This window comes from Schistocerca piceifrons, chromosome 4 (assembly GCF_021461385.2).
Source record: "Schistocerca piceifrons isolate TAMUIC-IGC-003096 chromosome 4, iqSchPice1.1, whole genome shotgun sequence".
NCBI lineage: Eukaryota > Metazoa > Arthropoda > Insecta > Orthoptera > Acrididae > Schistocerca > Schistocerca piceifrons.
The window spans coordinates 761,263,390-761,285,024 of record NC_060141.1 but is presented as its reverse complement, the minus strand read 5'-3'; the positions used below and the strand labels follow the sequence as shown (position 1 = coordinate 761,285,024).

The 21,635-nt window shown below is 39.0% G+C and overlaps 1 protein-coding gene across 1 annotated transcript in view; it reads left to right on the top strand.

The window, feature by feature from the left end:
- LOC124794821 (aurora kinase A-A-like) overlaps positions 1-21,175 on the top strand; it is a 33,377-nt gene extending 12,202 nt beyond the window's left edge. The window contains exons 5-6 of the mRNA XM_047258480.1: positions 4,824-5,055; positions 20,739-21,175. Coding sequence (XP_047114436.1) covers positions 4,824-5,055; positions 20,739-20,837 — 331 coding nt within the window. The 3' untranslated portion in view covers positions 20,838-21,175. The remainder of the gene's footprint in view (positions 1-4,823; positions 5,056-20,738) is intronic.
- The last annotated feature ends 460 nt before the right edge of the window (positions 21,176-21,635 follow it).

Genomic DNA, 21,635 nt, shown 5'->3' with positions numbered 1-21,635 from the left:
GAGGTCGCCTGCCCCTTTTTATTCGTGAATTTATGGCAGAGCGCACATTTAAAGTGTGGGTGAACACTACTCCCATACTTTCTCCCAAGAAAACTGGGTACCCCAGGGCTCTGTGCTGAGTGTTGTACTGTTTGCCATTGCCATAAATCCAATTATGGATTGTCTCCTTCCTGAAGTCTCGGGCTCCCTCTTTGTGGACGATTTTGCGATCTACTACAGTTCTCAACGGACCAGCCTTCTTGAATGATGTCTTCAAGGCTGTCTCGATCACCTCCACTCTTGGAGCATCGAAACTGGCTTCCCCTTTTCTCCCAGTATGACAGTTTGTCAGTTTTTGGCATCGTACGGAGTTTCTTTCGCCTTCCCTACATCTAGGCCCTGTCAACATTCCATTCGCGGACGTCGCTAATTTCTTGGGTCTTATGTCTGACAGAAAACTGCGCTGGTCCTCCCACGTTTCCTACCTTTCGGCTTGCTGTCTGTGATCTGTCAACACCCTTTGTGTCCTGAATGGTACCTCCTGGGGAGCAGACAGAGTGGTTCTTCACCGCCTCTATCACGCTTTAGTGCGCTCGAAATTGGACTATGGAAGCATAGTTCACTCCTCTACTTGGCCGTATATTCTTCAGTGTCTCGACTCTGTCCACCACCGTGGATTGCGTTTAGCACTTGGAGCTTTTTCACCAGCCCTGTGGAAAGCCTTTATGCTGAGACTGCTGAACCTCTGCTGTCAAATTGGCGAGCTGTCCTTCTGAGTAGTTATGCTAGCCATCGGTCTCCCATGCCTGCTAATCTGGCCCATGACATTTTTTTCGACGACTCCTTATATTTAGGGTATGCAGGGTGCCCTTCCTCTCTACTACCACCAGGAGTCCGCTTCCGTCAATTGCTAAGTTCACTTTCCTAAAACTTTCTCGACAACTTGGTACAGCACTGCCTTGGCTCCGCCCCCGGACCTGCCTGTTCCGTGACCTTTGTCAGTTTACCAAGGATGGTACCACCTCTCTCATTTATCATCTGACATTTGCTGCTCTATGCGCACAAATGAAGGGTGCCACATTTATTTACTCTGACGGGCCAAAAACATCATTTGGTGTAGGGAGTGCCTATATTGTTGGCAACACCCCTAATAGATTTCAGCTTCCCAACCAGTGTTTGGTTTATACTGCGGAGCTTTACGCTGTTCTCCAGGCTGTCCAATACATCCGTCGCCATCATCGGATACAGTATATTATATGCTCAGATTCGCTCAGCTCTCTCCTCAGTCTCTTAAGCTCTCTACCCTGTCCACCCTCTGGTCCACTGGATTCAGGACTGCCTCCACTTGCTCCACTTGGGGGGGGGCGTCTCTGTGGCATTCCTCTGGATCCCAGGACACGTTGGTATCCGTGGAAACGAGGCGGCAGATATAGCGGCCAAGGCTGCAGTCTCTCTTCTTCAGCCTGCTGTTCGCATGGTTCCCTTCGCTGATCTACAGAGTGTTTTATGTCATCGTGTTGCTCTTTTATGGCACGCACATTGGTCTACACTTCCCAATAATAAATTCCGGGATGTGAAAGCTCTTCCCTGTGCTTGGACCTCTCCCTCCCGACATCGTCATCGGGAGGAGGTAATTTTAACTAGACTCCGGATAGGGCACTGTCTTTTTTTAGCCATCAACATCTTTTAAGTGGCGGTCCTCCCCTGCTTTGTCCCCACTGCTCTCAACTGTGGACGGTGGGACGCCTTTTACTTGAGTGCGCCTATTTTACTCTGTTACGTGCCCGTCTACAGCTGTTGCCTGATATATCGTCCATTTTAGCAGATGACACGTGCTCAGCCGATCTCGTTCTCGAGTTTATTAGTATCAGTGAGATTATGTCAGTCATTTGAAGTTCTTTTTGGGGACAAACAACCCTTCCTTCTATAGTGGTTTTCTAAGCTTCCCTTCTGTTTTTTAGTTTACCCACTTTTTTTGATTTTTGCTCCCATTGCTGCTGATTTACAGTTTGGTTCTTTTGCCTTTTCCTAAGCCACAGACCGGCGCTAATGACCAAAGAAGTTTTGCGCCCCGTGTTAATCATCCAGGCTGTTGGCTTAGCAACAAAGTAGTTATAAAATTTGGAAACTATAAAATAAAAATGATAAACAAAAATTTGTCAGATTGACAAATTACCTACCGCAAAATGGGCATAAGGCATAAATATGTTTTTAAAATGACAGTACCTCTGTTCCTGTTGAAGTCCTAATTTACACACAAGGGCATGTGCCTTTCCAAATTTCATAATTCTAAAGTGATTAAATGAGATATTGCAAGTGTTCTGAAGTGGGAAATGCAACAGAAGTTCATAAATACATAACTTCGAGACGTTGATGCTGCTGGCAGTGGTTGAATATGGTAAGTCTTCATTTTGATTCACAGCAAAAGTTCTGGAGTTTGCATTTGTTATAACACGTATGTTGGATGGATTTTATAGGTTTTAAAAATAAATTTAAACATCCATGTTACGCAGATTCTTCTTTTAACTGTTTATCCTTCCAACTGCCAACTTAATATTAGCAACTGCACTGACTGACACTTCCTTCAACTAATGGCTTTGCAACCCCCTCTTTGGCCTAATATTGTCCCTTATATAAATTCATGACAGTGTAGACTTATTTTTGTATTGTTACAATTCAATTTTTTTATAATGTACAATGAAAACAAGGGTGATCAAACTGGCTTAAATATGACAATATATTCAGCAAGAAAGAATAGTAGATCTTAAGCAAATTGTTTTATGAAGCAGAAAATGTTTTTGGGATAAATTTCATAATATAATTTCTTTTGACAATAAATTTACAAATATGTAAGAGTTCATAAAAAGCAAATTGCTATTCTAATTACTGAAAAGAGCATGAACTGCAATCTCAAGTCTTTGTACAAATAAAGGTGCTCCATTTTGTGCTGAATATGAACCAGTAAAATTAAATTTCATTACATGATGATGATATTGTGCCTTCATCTTATAGAATTACAATTAACATATTTTATTCTGTAAATACATTCTTATTCCCGTGTCATGATACAATGATTACAAGAAGTTGAAAATCGCATAACTGCAAATATGCTTAACATGTAACAAAGTTACAGCATATATCATGACCTCTTGTGTACTGCCATTGCTGCAAGTTGGTCTGTAATACACACACACACACACACACACACACACACACACACACACACACAGACACACGTGCATACACAAATAAATCTGCCATATTATGGCAGATTGGATGGTGCTTTCATACACTGTAAATAATGGTGGAAGTATGTGAACTGTCTGCATACGTCTTATGACACTTACCACCGAACATTGCTCTTACAAGGGAACCTAAAGGACTGCTCTGTCATCTTTGGTTTTCTTCATGCTGATTGGATTTGAAAGTCAGTTCCTGGGCATAAATTTCTTAAAGCAGTAAACCGAAATTCTCAAGATCCTGCTTGAAAAACTTGCATTTGAAGATCATACAATTCTGAATTTGAAGTGCTGTTAAGTAAACATATTTCAAAATGATTGATCTTATTGCTCTCAGCTGACTGCACAGCACAAGTCTTGTAACTGCAAAGACACTAGTTCAAATTTCACTGTCTTCCTTTTATTTAAATCCTATAGCTGTGAAATCGGTGTTAACAAATATTGAATCATAGCTGTTCAGTAAAAATAACATCTATCATTACTTCCATTTTCATGTGTTTAATATTCACAGTAAATTTAAATGTGGTTCCAGAAAACTGGATATCAAATAGAAAATAAAATACTTTTTATGTATAGGTACTGACAGTATTGTTGATGCATGAATTTTTTTCATTTAACAGTAATGTTTCATATCTCTATAATGAATTTTAATTTATTGTCATGTGATTAGTAATAAGAAATGCAAAAATATTATTTTTATTGAAATTATTATTAAACATTTAACTAAAATTTACTTTTCTTAAGAACTGAGGAATCTGGAAAAAATTAAAAATAAAATTCTTTTAGTGGCACTCAATGACTTCATGCCTACTAGACGTTTATGCTCTGCACTCTGCTAATGTTGATTTATGATAGTAAAGCAGAAATGTTTGGTACTTAAGAGCACTCAGAAATCTTCAGAGGCCTTCTTTAAAGTTTTTGGGAGCTGCTTTGTACTGCTTTTTTGGAAATTAGTTCCGTAAGTACAAAGAAATTTGAAGTGGGCAGAGCAGTCCCTAAGGTCCCCCATGTTAGATGTCAGAAACTTTCTTGAGGCAGCACTTACTAGAAAATTGTGTGTGTAATTTGATTCGTAAATTTGCTCATTGCTCAACACACATCCATTGCAGTGGAGTTTCTGCAATCTAGTTTCTCACAAAATTTCAACTGTTAACACTGTCATTCAACTTGAGGTGTTGGTGTATTGTGCAGCAGCTTACTTGTGCAAAACAACCATGAATTAATGAATGGGATATCAAGGCCTGTCAGTGGGCTGTTTGATATTGCCAACTGCACTGGGAAACAGTAGGTCTGTCTCTTTTTCACCGATCTTTATCTAAAGGGCAGTCAAGGGATATCAACTAAAGAGGTATTTTAATCGTACTAAGGCTTGCATAGTTAACGGTATTCTTAAGCTCTTAATTCAAATCCTCCAGATTCTAATATTCGCTGATAAAATTATGGAAGGCCAAAGCAATAGGTTCTTCGCTCAACAAAAGCATCATTTACAGTTCAGAACAACATAAAATTGACAGAATTGATCACTTTTCAATGTACTTTCAGATTCAGTATGATTCTCTGTAAGAATTTGTTTGAACTGTGATTTGCTAACTTATTCGCTTTCAGGAGGACTACTTTATGTGGAACACTGGATTATCTTTCTCCTGAAATGGTCAAAGGTCAGCCTCATGATGAAAATGTTGACTTGTGGAGTCTTGGAGTACTTTGCTACGAGTGTTTGGTCGGCAAACCACCATTTGAATCGTCTACCTACGATGACACGTACCGCAAAATAAGCAGAGCCCAGTATTCATTGCCACTTTTCATTTCAAATGATGCAAGGGATCTTATCGCAAAGGTAAACTTACTTAATTATTAGGTTGAATAAGAAGTGTCCTTTTAGTATAGGAAAATTGTTTTTCAAATAGTAAGTCACACAGCCTCATGGCAAACAAGAACTGTAAATTCCCTTGATCTCTCGTAAACAGCATTATGTCTTCTGAAGTGGTAATACACCTTGCATTCCACAATGGGAGGATATTTGTACAAACTTTATAGCTGAAGTGAAGCAAAGATACTTGTTGAACATGTCTGTATAAATTCTTACACTATAGTCAGTTTTAAATTAGTTCTTAGTTGACAGTTTATGGTCTGAAGCTGGTTCTCTCCAACTAGAGTGCTCGATGTCACTCGCGAACCATTCGCCATTGCCAAACTGCAACACCAAATGCTCAGCTGTGTACAAAATGCGCGGATTTTGTTACCGTCATTGTGCGTGTGTTTTTCGTGTGGTTTGTCATAGCTGATGGAATCCAAAAGAAAAGAAGCAGACTCGGGATTCGGGATGCAAACACATCAGAAAAGAAAGCTGGGCAAGGAATTGCCTTTAAAGGACAATCGCGATAACTCATGTGCAGTGTGTGGAATACCTTGAGAGGCAGGCGGAAAATGGGGGCCCTCTCTTAGCGGTTTCCAAAGCAGTCGCGTGCAGCAGCTGTGGTTACGGTTAGTGAAGTGACCGTACTTCGTATCAGTAAAGAGAAATAAGAGATTGAAATAAGCAAAGCAGGACTCTTCTGTGATTGCAGTCTTTCTCGGCGTATTCCACTGATGAATTCTTCTCGGGTTATCAACAGAGTTATGCCATTGTCTTGTTGCAACGTTTCAATGAGTTTCGTACTCATCATCTTCTGGCAAAGATGATTGGTACGGAACTCAATGAAACGTTGTAACAAGAAGGCGCCACCACTCGGCTGATAACCCGAGAAGAATTCATCAGGACTCTTGTCTTCATATGCTTGTCAAGAAAAGAACTATGCAGAAATGCGTAGCAAATCTAGATGCTTTCGAACAAGATGAAATCTGGTATCACAATACAATAATCATCATAAGAGAGATTGCCGTACATTAGATAAGCTTCAACACAGCGTGAAATTGTACTTTTGAAGGCAGCAGATAGACGTTGCGACTGCTTCTGCAGAGTCTCAGCATTAAATATAAAAATATTTCTGGCCGTAAAATGTTGACGGAATGAGAGGACAGCCGCAGGGCGATGCAGATCTTTGCACAGAATGAAAGATATTAATTTAGAGGACATTGTTTGGATTGATGAAATATGGGTGAATGCAGGTCGTACTGTTAACAAAATGTCGGAGTGATGACAAAGGAGAAGGTATGGCACTCCCTACTGGAAAAGGTGGTAGAATTAGTCTTTTGCATGCTGGTACCCACCACAGGTTTATTTCTGGCTGTCAACTACTTTTGAGATCCAAAAAAGAGTACCATGAGGAAATGTTTCACAATTAGTTTTTAAATTGGTTCGAAAATACGTTGTTACCAAGTTCAGAAAATCTGTGAGTAATTATTATAGACAATGCTCCATGCCATTCAGTTTTGAAGGATAAGACTTGTACTGTGCCCTCTTGAAAGGAAGACATTATACAGTGGTCACAGAGTTACTGCGGATAATTCATTGATAAAAGTAGTTATTGGAACACGTCACTTCACAAGCCAGTTTCCAACCTCTTTCATTGAGAAAGTAGCTTACAAACATGGACAGTCATAAAACTACCACCTTGTCACTGCCACTTTAACACTATTGATCTTACTTGGGTGCAAGTGAAAGGATATGTTGCTCACAAAAATAAAAAAAATTACTGTGAGAGAAAATGATTATTCTGGGTCTGGAGAATGTCGCTGAGATGGACTGGTGGGCTGTTGTGATCCATACGAAGTGAGTAATTGACAAAGCATGGAATAATGGTCTTCTCGAAGATAGTGTTATAGAACTTGTTACCACTTCCAGCTACTCATCCACTTCGGAAAGTTACAGTGACTCTAAATGGTGTCTACCCTCTTATGAACAGAGCAGCTGCATGCAGCTAGCAATTTTAGTTACGTACACAAAGAAGTTTCCATACTGTTTAAGAGTGTACAGTATTTTTATGTGCTGTGTCTGTGTGATCTATGTGTCACGTGTCAGCTCCTGAAACAATTATGTGGATAGTTCCACATAACCAATGAAAGCGAGAAATCTGTTTGCTTTTGGCACTGATTTCTCTCTTGTTTGCTAGCAAAGGTTAACTTTAATCACTGTGAACAAAACAAATGTGATGAATAGTTCTGCCACAAGTTGTTGGCTGCAGTCTCCTCAAATACATTGGATATCATGAGGTTGTGGTTATGTTAACAGTTCAGTCACTTAAAATTGGTTGACTACAGAGCATCTCGGTTTCCCATCATACCTCAAAACGGCCATTGCCACTATTGCTTCGCATTACATGTAAGACAAAGGGGCCTCAAACTTTCAGTAATATCAATCTGTCATTATACTGACCTCCTTAGGGCACGTATTGACTTATTATAAATATCAGAATTATTGACAAGCAATATTGATGGCCCCAAAAATATCCTCAATGCACACTGGGTGTATGGAGTTGAGCATTGGTGGTTTGACATTATTCGCCATTCAGGCGTTGGCAGAGCTTCATGAACCAGCCATACAGAGCTAATATGCACTCTTCGTTTTATCAGTCCGTCTTTGAGCATAACACTTCTGATTCCATTTTTGTAGTAGTCTTTTAACAAAAAAGTTTTAATAAAAGGAATATGCAGTAGTCATATTTATCACTTTACAGTGATCAGTTGAGCATTCTCTTGGACGTCGTTTTCGTCTTTAATTTGGAAATATAATGTTTCTCTAGTAAAGTAGAGGACTGGTGAGGTGGCTGTCAGGAAAGAGCCGTGACCTTGCATTGAGTCTATGAAGGGGAGAGGAGAGAGGAGCAGTGAGGAGAATGCAGCATTAGCTGCTTGCAGCAGTGGTGGAAATGTTTCCCGTTAAAGTGACACCGCCATCAGATCAGAAATCATTTGATTTGTTGGCATATTCACGTTAAGAGTTTTACCTGCTACTTATGTATAATTTAGGATTCGAAAACAACGAAAAATGAAAGTAGATAAATATGCAACTTTAGACACTATGAATCTAAAGACAAAAGCTGATTTTAGGAATCTTTTTGAAAATTGCATTTTTTAAATGCAGCACAACAGTAATGTTCACAAAGTGTAATTAATTGTGCCTGATAGAACTGTAAAAGTAACTGTCATTTGTGTTTGATTCAATATCATCATGATCATCTTCACTGGAGGGCATGTTAATGATAACTTCGATGGTCATTTCCATTATTATTTTTTTGTGTCCAATACTCCTGCTCCAGTTACTGCACATTCCTGCAGTATGCTTGCTGTCCTGTACAGTAACTGAAAGGAAAGCAGCATTGTCAAGATTCTGCAGTCTTTCCTTTGACATGTCATTAATGACATTGTTCTCCCTGAAATTGTTTTATTTTGGACTATGCCACTTCTACTGGATTTAGATCACAGTTGTAGGGCGGTAAACGCACTACTTTGTGGCCTCTGCTCTTAGAGATTTTACCCACGATGTACACTTTCACGGTTTGTTTTCCTTTATTGTATACAACAGGTCCACTTTCCTCACTGAGTAGTTGGGGTTTATTTGCCCGTCTTGCAAGCACTCTAACTTCGTAACCCTGAAATCATGTTTGAGGTATTACGTCGAACTTCATGCTGTGTATGGCGCATTATCCTTAAAATCACAGAATTGGCTGGAATATTATGAACCACGATCTCTAGAACCTCCACCGCCCCCCCCCCCCCTTCCCACCTCCCCTCCATTGCCCTCCCCCATGCGCGCTAGTCTCATGAACTTCAAAAAGTTCACAAGTTGGTGGGAACAGTTTCTTGCATCAGTTCCTGAAATAAACTTACCCTAAAGACTTGGAGAAGTAAACTTACATTTTTGTTCTAATGTACACACATCAGCAAGTGTTGACGAAAGTTACTTGCTAGTGGACGCAAGCATTTTGTAATACTTCGCGTCTAGTGGCAGCTTGACAGTGGTAGCTATCTGAGATGAAAGGATATCTTTCACGTAGTGCTGATTTTTCTCCACTTCTGGCAGCACTAGCAAAATCGTAACCTTATGGTGGCAAAACAGTAGTGGGTCTTACCATTTACTGCTTATGTGATGGTTGCAAAATAAATATCAGCCTCATCACATTATCTATGTTAATTATCTGAATATAGCATTATACTACAGATACAATTACTTCACAGGTTTCGAAAACATTTTTGGTAATTTCTGTTACTCATAACATCATCAACTGCAATTGCCTCTCCCATTGACGAATTTTGCTTCCTATTTTACATTGTATCAACATTAATAATTTGTCACAAAATAGACTTGTGTGAAAATGGTATGGTATCTTGTTTCTGTGGTTAAGATTTTAGTCAGTAAATTAACATACAACAAGTAGCTTCGTTTTCTAGCATTCTAAGGCATATTGCCCCATTTTTGTTGTTTCCTGTTGTTTACCAGGTATAGCTAAAGTAATTGCAGCACATGCTTTATTTTCAGTGTTAGATTTCTTAACCTTCAAAAATGATATGATGAAAATATAAGTAACAAACTTCAAAAGTCACGATCATGTATGCAGAGCATTTATTCAGATTATGGCAACGTACTTTGCCAAAACCGGTAATCTGGATAAATGCTCTACTAAAGATATTATGGCAGTTTGAAGTTTATTGCTTCTATTTCCACATCAATATACATTGCCCCAGAATGGAACAATGTCAAGCACCTACAACCTTGTAAAATCACGTTGCCCACTGGCAATACTATTTATGGTGTCAGGGTTGCTTTAATATTTGAAAGATGTGAAAAATATTGTCATTAAATATTAACTGTGTGTAGGCTTGTTAAGAGCACTTGCAGCGTTGCCTGTGGCAATTTCCAAGCTGCCCAAAAATCTAGGTGACATTCCCCAAATTTGGGGAAAAATGTTCAGATTACCTGCAAATTCCCCACATAATAGGATATTTGTTTCTGGTAGTCATCTTGAGTAAATTATTGATTAAATTATTTTATGCTCATCACGTTTTTACTCTTCATAAATTTAACTATTTGCAAGAAAAAAACAGAAATAGAGTAATTCGAGAGGCCACAAAAACATTTTTATGTGGCATGATGCCTGTGACATCTTGGTACAGTAAGCTCTTACTACAGTTACAAAGTTGCTTCAAGTGGCCCATTCTTTTGGGATTTGTTGTGAAAAATGAGCTACCAATGATGTGTAGTATCACATTGTATAAATAAATCTATAACAACTCTGGAAAATTGTTTCTGAATGTTATAAAAACTGAGAAGTTTCTTAAAATGTGTTTGCAGCTCTCTCGTAGATAGTTGTGACTTAGTGTGTTCTTGTGTGAGAATCATTTCCATATAAGTAAACCAGCATATATTGGCTTCCACTGATGAAATGTTCTGATCTGCTACAGTCATTTAATATTTGATTATGTACGGGTGAGAGTGGTTAGGTTGACACTGGCAAAGTAATTGTTCTCGATTTCATACGATAACCATAATCTATTAAAAAAAGTCTAGAGCACTTGGTGAAGATAGAATGTATTAATGTAATGTAACATCCCTGGAAGTATTAGTTTGCACTGTGACAAACTTGCATAATGTTAGAGTATAATTTACGGGTCAAATTTTCACACACACTCTTCACCGAAGTAACACTTTCTGATATGCCACACCAATGATTCCTGTCTCAAAAGTGCAGTCTCAGGACCCTTAAAGTACTGATATGAAACAACTGAAATCCAGAGAAGTTTATTAAATGCTTCCAAGGAAGCAAAATGTGTGAAATACATAGTCCAAATGTGCTATTTTTGCTAAATGTGACTTGAGTACTGTTCGCAGCTTGTAAAAGTATTTGGCAGCTGTCATGCCACTTGAAAGTGCTGCGAACGTATGTGATTTCCACAGATGGGCACTGCAGTAGTGATTTTGCAACAAAGTGCTTACTCTTTGAGCTCTGTGGTAGTAAATTTAGTAGCGATGCCTAATGAAACGTCATCTGTTCGTCACCTACTCATTGAATATTATCAGCACAGGATTATTTGAATTTAATATTCATTGTTACACACAATACAATATCTTGATACTAATTTTTATGATACAGTTGTTGCAAATAATTACCACATATAAACATAGAAGGCTCTGCAGGGTGGTTTTACAATAACTTGATACATTCACGCACCATGTCAGATACAGGAACATAAATCGAGTGACATGAGTTGTCACCAGACAATACCGCATGTAATCTCCTCCTCCTCCTCCTCTTCCTCCTCCTCCTCTTCTTCTTCATCATCCCCCTCCACCCCCTCCCCCGTCTAAAGCTAATCCTCCCACTGCATCGGCATGTGCTGTACCACTCTGCTTTCCTTGCAGCTGAGGACAATGTGACGTTATGTCAACCATATTTCATACATTTAACTTTCCTGCAGCACGGTAATAAGTTTGCAATTATAGTCTGTCAGTAAACTGAAGGTAGAATGAGGGAGTCCCCACTCTGTCTACACAGCTACGTCGCAGGGTGCTTCTACAGGCTGTTTCACAACGTAGTACCGGCCCTGCTGTGGTGTGCACTTTAAATCTGTGGCGACACTGTACACAGATACATCCCAGCAGCATTTATTATTATACAAATAGGTTAAGACCATATGGAATACAAAAGATGATAGCTTCTTTAGAAACACAACTTGTAGAGTGAGTAATATTAACGTAAGAATTGAAGTCAGGATTCTACTACAGACTTAGAACTGAATTCCTATTAATGTGAATTATATTCCTCTACTATTTGTAAAATGAACCCCATATAGTGCAATAAATCTGGAGAATTTAATGCTTGTTCTTACAATGTGTTTCTACTAAAAGCTAGGAGTTTCTTTCAAGGGCTGTGTGAAAACTTAATAATTGTTGCAACACAATGAGTGTTTAAAAAGTAACAAGAAATTTACAATTTCGCATGTTGTATTAGTCAGATTTAAACTACTTTTTCGTCACTGTCTTCATAAACATGTCTGAAAAGTATCTGTACAATGTTATGCATATTGGTTATTTGTCAGCTGTCAAAAAGGGTACATGTGTTTTGGTAGTATCAGTGATTGTTTTGTATAAAAATGGGTTAGAAAATCTGTATTAAATTTTTGTTAGAAGAATGGAATAGTGTATCAAAATTATAGAAATGTTAAATATTGTTTTTGGTGAGTCTGTTAGGATTTAAAAAAAGAGCATACAAGTGATGTAAACATTTCAAAGCAGACCTTAACGGACAGTGGTTTTACAAGCGTGAATGAGATTAAAAATACACAGCTAGGAGTCTATTCCGAGGAAACAGTTCCTAACGTGTTTCGGGAATTGGAAAAAAGCGCTGACGTAAGTGTATAGTATGTAATAGGGAATATTTTGAGGAGGATAACATTACTGTAGATTAACAAATAAAGTTGTTACCAAAATTAATATGTGAATGCACCTCGTATGTCCAGCTTTTTTACATAGAAGTCCAGAATCTGTATACAGGTTTTGAAGGAAATTTCAGCGATTAAATAGCAATAACATTAATTGGGTTATTTTACCTGAGTCATTGACTTTTGCCATATCTTTGTACTTAACATTTTCTTTGATGGGTTAAATTTTAATCGGTAAATTTATTCAGTTGTTTTACCTTTTGCATTCTTGGATAAGTTGAGTCACTTGTTGCCAAGCTAGCTGAAGCAGAATAGTGACTGGAATAGCATCTGCTTCTGCCCTAGAGGTTGAAGCCACAGACATCTCCTCTTCACATTTATTTTTGCATTCAAACTAAATTAAAAAAGAAGAAAATAAATGTAATAAAAGCTGCCACTGGCAACTTAACCATTAATGTATCATTTAAATTCTTAAATTAACAAAATGGACTAAAGCTTTAACTACTCTAATATATTTGAGGGACAGTTGTGTCTCTGGTTGAGGGACGTATAGCTTGTTCACTTTTTTATGATACATGAGGTGAAGGTTGTGTTTGTAGAAGCAGGAGTGAAACCACAGGATGAATAATTCTCTCAATCTTGCTCATTGCTGACAAAACATACATGGCTTTCGTGCCAATCAAATGCTATGGTATGTATAATAACAATAAGAAGGAAACATGTTCTTGCTTTTGCGCATATTCCATTTTCACTCATGATGTGAAAATTGTGATTAGAAAGTTCAAGTACTCACAACAAGTGTTGAAGGCTAAGGCGCGCACACACACACACACACACACACACACACACACACACACACACACACACATATTCACTGTGTACTTTGCCTCATAGTAATGCTTGCACCTTCAGAAGTGTGTGTGTGTGTGTGTGTGTGTGTGTGTGTGTGTGTGTGTGTGTGTGTGTGTGTTTGTTTGATGGGATGTAAAACTGTAATCGTTGAAACCACGCTTATGTCTTGTCGACATCTGGCCAAATGTGTAACCTGTGGTACAGACGTGCGCGAGGGAGATTTTCTTCCTTCTCTCTGCTATATCAACTGCAATGGCGACCATGCTGCCGCCTCCTGAGACTGTCCTGTGTATATCGATGAGCAAGCTTTCCAGGAGATCCAAGTGAAGGGAAAAGTGCCTTTCCCAGTTGATAACAAGTTGTTGGCTAGTCAGAAACCCTGTGCTCTACCATCTGGCACCTAAAGTACTGCTCTTGCTACATCTCACTCCACAAAGGACATGGCCACACAGATATGCAACTTCAAATTTGGCACTGCAGTTGTGAAATTGCCCAGTGTCCTGGTAGCATCCCTGTCTCCTCCAACTGTGCAACAAGCCACCAAACATTTGCCTCGTGGGGTGAAGTCACTTGCTACAAAACTGGCAGGCCAGAAAGGGCAGAAGGAATACTCCTGCAAATACTTCTTACGTCCCTCCAGCCAACACACATCGGTCTTCCTCTGCCAACTGGAAAGGCACAAGCAGTCTAACAAAGGCAAACGACCTTCTCCTTCGCCGACTTGGATAGCCTCTTCAATGGTGTCGTCATGAGATATCCTCACCTAGCAGGCTTCAGTGTTGCCAGTGCACACCACCATCCGTTTTTCTTCCCTGGACTCTGCAGATCGACAGAGGGAGAGGGTTGACACCTCTGTAGACATTGTGGAGCAGGATCGTCCAGCCTCTGCACCCTGTAGCAGAGTGTCTTCGAAGGCTGGCATTCGCAGCCACAGAGGTAACACACCTTCATTTTCTCTCCTCCCCTTTCATCGTTATGACTCTCCTCCAATGGAACATTCACGGCCTTTGATTTGACAAAGAGGACTTACGGATGCTCTTAGAATCAGTGTCTGCTTGTTCTCTGCCTCCAGCAAACAAAATTGCATCCTCACGACTGCTTTCTCCGTCACAGGGTCGAACGATGTTAACATTCAGATGTTGCAGAACCTTTCTCTTGCGGACAAGCACTTTCTCCTTCGTAAGTAAAATCACATATGGGCAAAGGGCACACTTCCCAGACGCTGGCGTGAAGCCACTGTCAAACCCATACCTAAACCCAGCAAGGAAAGCACCTTCTAGTTGTCGCCCTGTTTCTCTCACCAGCTGTTACTGCAGTCTGATGGAACACATGATTCGTGCCCAGCTGGTATGGTGACTAGTCTTGCAATTTATTAACCACTGCACAATGTGGATTTCAAGCAAGCTGTTCTGCAGTTGACCACCTCGTCACATTTTCAACCCATGTCATGAATGGAACTTTTGGCTCTTGCTCTGGTATTTAACTTCATGCTATATGCTGAGTGTGAACCCTTCACCACCTTGGCTTCATGTGGCGGCTTTTGTTCACATTGGCCTTCATTCACTTCTTAAAGACACTTCTCCAGCCTCACTCAATCGCAATAAGTTCACGACCTTTGAATGGAACTTTGCAATAGTACCTTTATGTACATTGATGGCTCTTGGACTGACCAAGGTGTCGGATGTGCCTTTGTCATTGGCACAGACATATTTTGGTATCGGCTTCCAGAACACTGCTCAGTATTTACAGCAGAGCTCTTCACCCTGTATCAAGCCGCGCACTACACCCAGTGACAGGCTTTCCAATTGCGTTATCTGCTCCAGTCACTGTGCCCAACAGAGCCTCAGTGCGATGTACACCTTTCATCCCTTAGTGCAGCGGGTACTGGAAAGCTGTCACTTGTTGGCTCTTGATGGAGACGCTGTGATGTACATGTGGGTTCCTAGTCACGTTAGTCTGACGGGAAACTAGGCTGTTGACACTGCTGCCAAGGCTGCAGTCCTCATATGTTGACTGCTAGTTCTTCCGCCCCACTGATCTGTGTCACCTACTATCAGCAGGGGGTGTCACTTTGTAATCACCATTGGTCCTCCCTTCATGAGAACAAGCTCTGGGGAATTTTTGCCTCTCCTATTGGCTTGGACTACTTCCTCTCTGCCCTCTTTGCTGCAGGAAGATCATGTTAACTATGTTGCATTTTAGCCATTGCCATTTAAGTGGTGATTCCCCATCACTATGTGCTCATTGCCCTCAATCTCTGGTGGAATGCCTTTTTAGTCTCTTTTGTTCTCATGTAAGTTTGCAGTCTGAGTTACTGGTCGTTTTAGTGAACGACGCGTGGGCTGTCGAACGTGTTTAACTTTTTATCTGTTGTAGCAATATGGGGAAGGCCATTTAATTTTTAGTTCAGAACCTCAGTTTCTCTATGGTGTATTTTGTGATCCTTTCTCCATGTCCCTGTTTTTAGCTCTTTTTTTCCGTCAGTTGGGCTTAATTAGTAGTCGTTTTTTAACTCCTCCCTCTCTCTCTCTCTCTCTCTCTCTCTCTCTCTCTCTCTCTCCCTCTCTCCCTCTCTCCCCCCTCCCTCACCGTGTACTACAGTTATGACTTGGGCACATATGACTGTAGTTGTTTTTGTGCCCTATAACAAAACAAAACGGAATATTATCTTCTTATCGCACTCATCGTGGTGTTCCTCCATCACTGACCTGGTGCGTTTTCTCAGACTGTTAGATCTTTCATGCTCTGCAATTTGTGTACTGATGACTCATCTCATCTTGCCTACATACACCAATCCACATTCACAGCAGATTTTGTAGAATACTGTGATGTTTAACCTGTTGATTGCATCTTTTGTTGAGCTTGGAACATCTTTTATTTTGTTATTGCTCCAAAAGATTGGCCCGATCCTGGCTCGGCAGTCGCATTCGGTGACTCCCTGTACATATTGTAATAGGGCTGTTTGTACTTCCTACTGATCTTCCCAATTGCATGCATCCTTTGTTGTCAGCTTTATGTCATATCCTTTGCATAACCATTCGCCCCAAAATTGGATCTGAGGTTCCATAGGTCTGCTTCGAGGTGTTTGTTATTGCTTATGCTGTGAACCCTCCTGGTTAAAGTGTGAAGAGCAGACAACTTGTGCATAGGATGATGGTGGGAGGTGGTATGGACATACATGATTGTGCTGGTGGCTTTTTTGCATGCTCTGTGGCAAAGTTTACCACCAGGCTTAGGTAAACTTCCACGTCAAGAAAAGGCAGCACCCCTTTCTTTTCAGTCTCAATAGTAAATGGTATTTTACTATGCTGTTGAGATGTTGGTGGAACTTCTATATTTCTTGCTTTCTACGTGGCCAAATGACAATAGTATCAACATATTGGAGCCAGCAAATGGGGCTTAATGGTGTGGACTGGAGACCTGTTTCTTCAGATGCGTCTATGAAGATGTCTGCAGCAATAGGCAAGGGAGGTGAACCTGTAGCTAAAACATAGGTCTGTTCATAGTATATAGGCCAATAAAGAATGCATGACTATCCTCAAACATGTTACCAAATTATGTAAATAGCTTCCTCCGCCACTATATAAGATTTGTAGTCTCTCATACACTGCAGCCCAGCTCAGCACAAAGCCCTGAGGAAGGCCATTTACAATAGTGGCCAAAATGTCTGACAGTTTTATGTATTGACAATGTGGTCAACAACTCAAGAATTTTAATGACAGTGACAACAGCTGCGGAAGCTCATGCTTATGTAAATATGGCAGTTTGTTAATAGTATCTTTAAAAACTCGCATATTGTACATATAGAGCAGATCCCCCACGAATCATGAGAAATAATAAAAATGTGTTGAAATACTAATGTTTGTAAATTTTCTGTTCGAAAAAGAAAATGGAATAAAGCAGAGTAGTTCACTATCGATAAGTGAGAAAATGAGATTTATCTTTGCAGTAATGAAGAGTGGAATAAAATGTGTGAAGAATTTTGATTCATGATACAAATGGATTGAAAACTGTATAGCAATTATAATAGTGTGTGGAAGTATAATTCTCAACATTTCTCTGTATTATTTCATGTGTATGATTGATTATGGCCAAGTTTTGCAAATTTAACGCAGTGACTGTAGGTTCACCAACAACAAAAAATATTTGAACAAGCTTTGCTTCCTGTCCAGTGTAGTTTTCAACAGTTTGTCTGCTGCTGAAGTTATTTCAATGTAACAGTAGCTATTTAAGCTTAATTAGCCGTAATGTACTGTGACCTGTTGATTTTATGGTATTTGTATTCTACATATGTTCTGTGCTGTTTGCTAGTGTAATAACATGTGTTAAGACAGTTTTCAACATGTATGAAAACCTAATGGTTTTTGTCATAAACATTTATCTCAAACCATTTTCGCTGCAGCATTGGAAATGAGCCATAAGATTTCCTCATCAAAACTATACTGTCTTAGGACAGTTGCCAAGTACTTTGAAAATGACACAATGAAAATGTGAGCATTTAAAAAGAAACTAGTGGCATTACATTAAATCTAAATACCTATCATTTCAACAGTTCTGCTGTTCAAATACCCTAGCAAAGGCCAAACATTATTGTTGTAAAAGATGCCAGAATAAACTGTGATCTGGCTCATTACTGATGTGAGTGTGGCACAAACTGACAATCATATAAGATATAGATGATTTAACATTTTAGCAACAGCAAAGCACTTAACATTTCAAAATAATCTGACTGAAGCAAACTCTTTGTCAAACTCCATGTAAATCCGTAGCCTTTGTCATTGGTTATAATGGACCATTCCTTGGTGATACCACAGCAGCCAGCCAACTGTGAGCAAAATGTTTTGTCCAACCTCATTATTTCCCTGCTATGGTAGAAATTTATGCAACCCACAGAAGTACAGAGGTTTTGTGGAAACATTCTGTACAAAATTGATCATGTCCACTCATGGCACTTGTCTGCAACAGAAAATGTGATATTAAAGTAAGTAGATTCTGAAACAAATATTTAATGAGTAAGAGTGGTGTGTGATTTAATTTGCTTATTAAACCTTTAGTCAGATCACACACTTTCAAGGCAATAAAGATGTGATGATGATGATGTGCTATGAGCATTTTATTGGCTGTCGTGTATCACGTGCATTCGCAATGCCCAGCAAACAGACATTAACAACAATAAACCTTTCACTGTGTGAATGTCTAATGTACTGTCACACATTGACATGTGGTAAAGGCTGATAGGAGTCTGAAAGCAGCAGGAAAACATCTGAATTACCACCAATGACTCCAGATCAGAATATAGACACAGATACTGTTAAAATGTGAGCAAGCTATTTGTGAGATGATTAAAAGAATTTGAACAAGTTTAGATAGTAATCTACCTTAGGATTAGTTGCTGCCTTTTAATCTACACCTTTCAGCAACTGTTTACCCATTTTTGCACAAAATCGTTACTATTTCCCAAGGGAAGAAAACCAAACATTAGCAGTTGAATGTTTTGGAATACACACTATATGAGCTGAAGAGTGGCGAGAGTATTACCCAGCAGAGACTGAGGAAGGTGAACCGTGCCTTGCTTTAAGCATGTGCTCAACTGCTTTTTCTCGCATGCACTCTAATGGTTTGGACGACTAAGTGTATGTGCAAACTTCCCACTTCTCTTATACGAGTAAACTTGCTTGGTGTATACAGCCAATCTTCTCTGGATAGCCAGCTTCTGGAATCTCTGTAAACTTCTCCGAAGAACAATGCTAGTTACAGGAACCTTAGACACTCTCACCATTTGCGAAATAATTCGGTACTCGAAGAATACTTTTCAATAACTATTTGTATATTTGAGCTTCATAAGGACAAAATTCACACTTCACACACAAACATTTAACTTCTTGTAACTCATATCGTCTCACATTAGAAACAGATTTAAGTCCATTTACTACTACAAACATATTGTAAAATATGTCTTGCCTCCAGCAAGTCCAAGGTCTGAGTTTTTTCACAATTCAGAATCTGTTATTCTTAAGTTCCTTGATTCTTTCATGCGCTTTCACTAAGACTTACATGGATCGCCCGACACGTACTTATCGGTGCTGTTCAACTGCCGCGTCGACCTTTTGCTCATGAGTGATTTCACACCTGCACACACAGACAGATGACGCGCAGTAGGCAGAGTTCCTTTCTCCCACTCACACCTAAAATATCGTGTGTTTGAGATGGTGGTTCTAGAATTTACACGGAAATTCTCAAAACACTACAGTGCTCAGCCATTGTTATGTTCAATCTACGTTAAGTAATATCTGTATATAAAAGTACATTTATCTGCCCTGTTTATATGATATTGATTGAAATCTTCTCTATGAAACTCACTCCGAGCTTAAGGTCTTGAAAATCATTAGAATTCACACCAGTCACAAACTCGACAAGCATGAAGCAATCAATGTAAAAGCTACGATATATTAATAAATAGCAATCTCTTAAAATCCCCTCATATTCCCCACACAATGCCAGTCCCCAATCAAACTGAAATTGCCCACAAATTGGCTACACTGAGGATTTGCGAAGTGACACACCAGGTGTCATCTGTAACAGAGCTGCAGCAGATATGATATGACAGAACTGTCTCTGCAAGTGACAGACGTTAACTATAAAGTAGTTTTAAATGGACTATAGGAAATGTCTTAATCAGATGTTCAGCAATTTATTTATATCTTTTGCTATTGATTAGGTATTACCTATGGTGTCACATTATTAGCCCATGTGCCACAGATACTTTGTTTTTTCTTCACTTTCGAGTAGTTTGTATCACTACCTTGTTTCCTTTAAATAAACAAAAAAAAATTATAGAAGACTGACTTATTATGTTAATGAGAAGGAAGCAAAGACCCTCATACTACCAGACCAAATAACCTGACCTGTGTGTGTGTGTGTGTGTGTGTGTGTGTGTGTGTGTGTGTGTGTGTGTGTGTGTGTGTGTGTGTGTGTGTGTGTTACCTTATTGTTAGATCTGTCATTTCAGAAACACGAACACCGAGTGGAAGAACGTAAACCAAACTTAAAACATGAACTTATTTCCCTGTCCATGAAATAATGAGTAAAAGCTTAATTAAATGGATTAAAATTTATATTATCTTAAAACTTTTTTTACTGGAAGTGGATATTCGTTGGAATATTATCATCATTACCATTTAAGTATATATTTTTCTTGTTCCCTTGTCAGGTTTGGCATGTCATAGTTTGTGGTTTGAAGTAAATTCCTTATATTTTGATAATTTTTAATTTTATTTCCATGCTATTAATGAATAAATCACTGTGCTATAGATCAATGGTTTGAGCTAACAGTCTGTACCTTCTTTGCAGCTGCTTGTGGTGGTACCACAAAACCGGTTACCTCTGTCAGAAGTATTGAAACATCCATGGATTCTTAAAAATGTGTTTACTCAAAAGAATGTAAAATAAGATGTGCACTGTAAGTGCAACAAATGGGACACACCAATCAGTTCCTGTGAACAGTACAGACCGGATATTGATTGGATGTGTGGCACTGAACCTGTAATGAATTACTGTGATGAGCAGAAAATTCCTGTTTATGTGATTTATTGATTATGTACTGAATAACTTTGAAATTTTTGTCATTGTTGTTAATATTTTTCATTTTACTACTATATAATTTTAATTTTGTGATGTTGTATGTATGTTTCCATGTACTTAATGAGTCTTCTATTTTCTGGATTAGCTTCCTATGTAAAGATTTTAACTTTCATACTAATGTTTTTTTATATTTGTATTCATGTATGCACATAGATGTAAGATATTGATGAAATGTATATTTTGTTACAAGTATTTATTGAATTGTGAGTATGCAAAAGCTGGTTTTAACTTCCTGACTATTTCAATTCAGTGCATTAAAAAAACCTAGCTTTTTGCTGGAAGACAAATGACTTAATTCTTAAACTCTTGCTGCCCACCCCCCCCCCCCCCCCCCCCCCAATCTTTCCCCACCCCCCCCTACCCCCCCCTGCTAAACTTCGGAAAGTGTTGCCTTAATTTATGGTGAATTTAATGGAAGTTGGAAAAAGATGAACAATTTCATGGTGCAAAAATAGAATCCTGAAATTCACATTGGAAAGATTCCATCAATGCTTTTTTTTTTTATTTTTTTATTCCCCCCCTCTCTCTGTATCTACAGACTATTGCGTGAAAAATTTATTTTGTATTATGGTCTCCTAGACAATGTTACTGGAATGTGGGATCTTC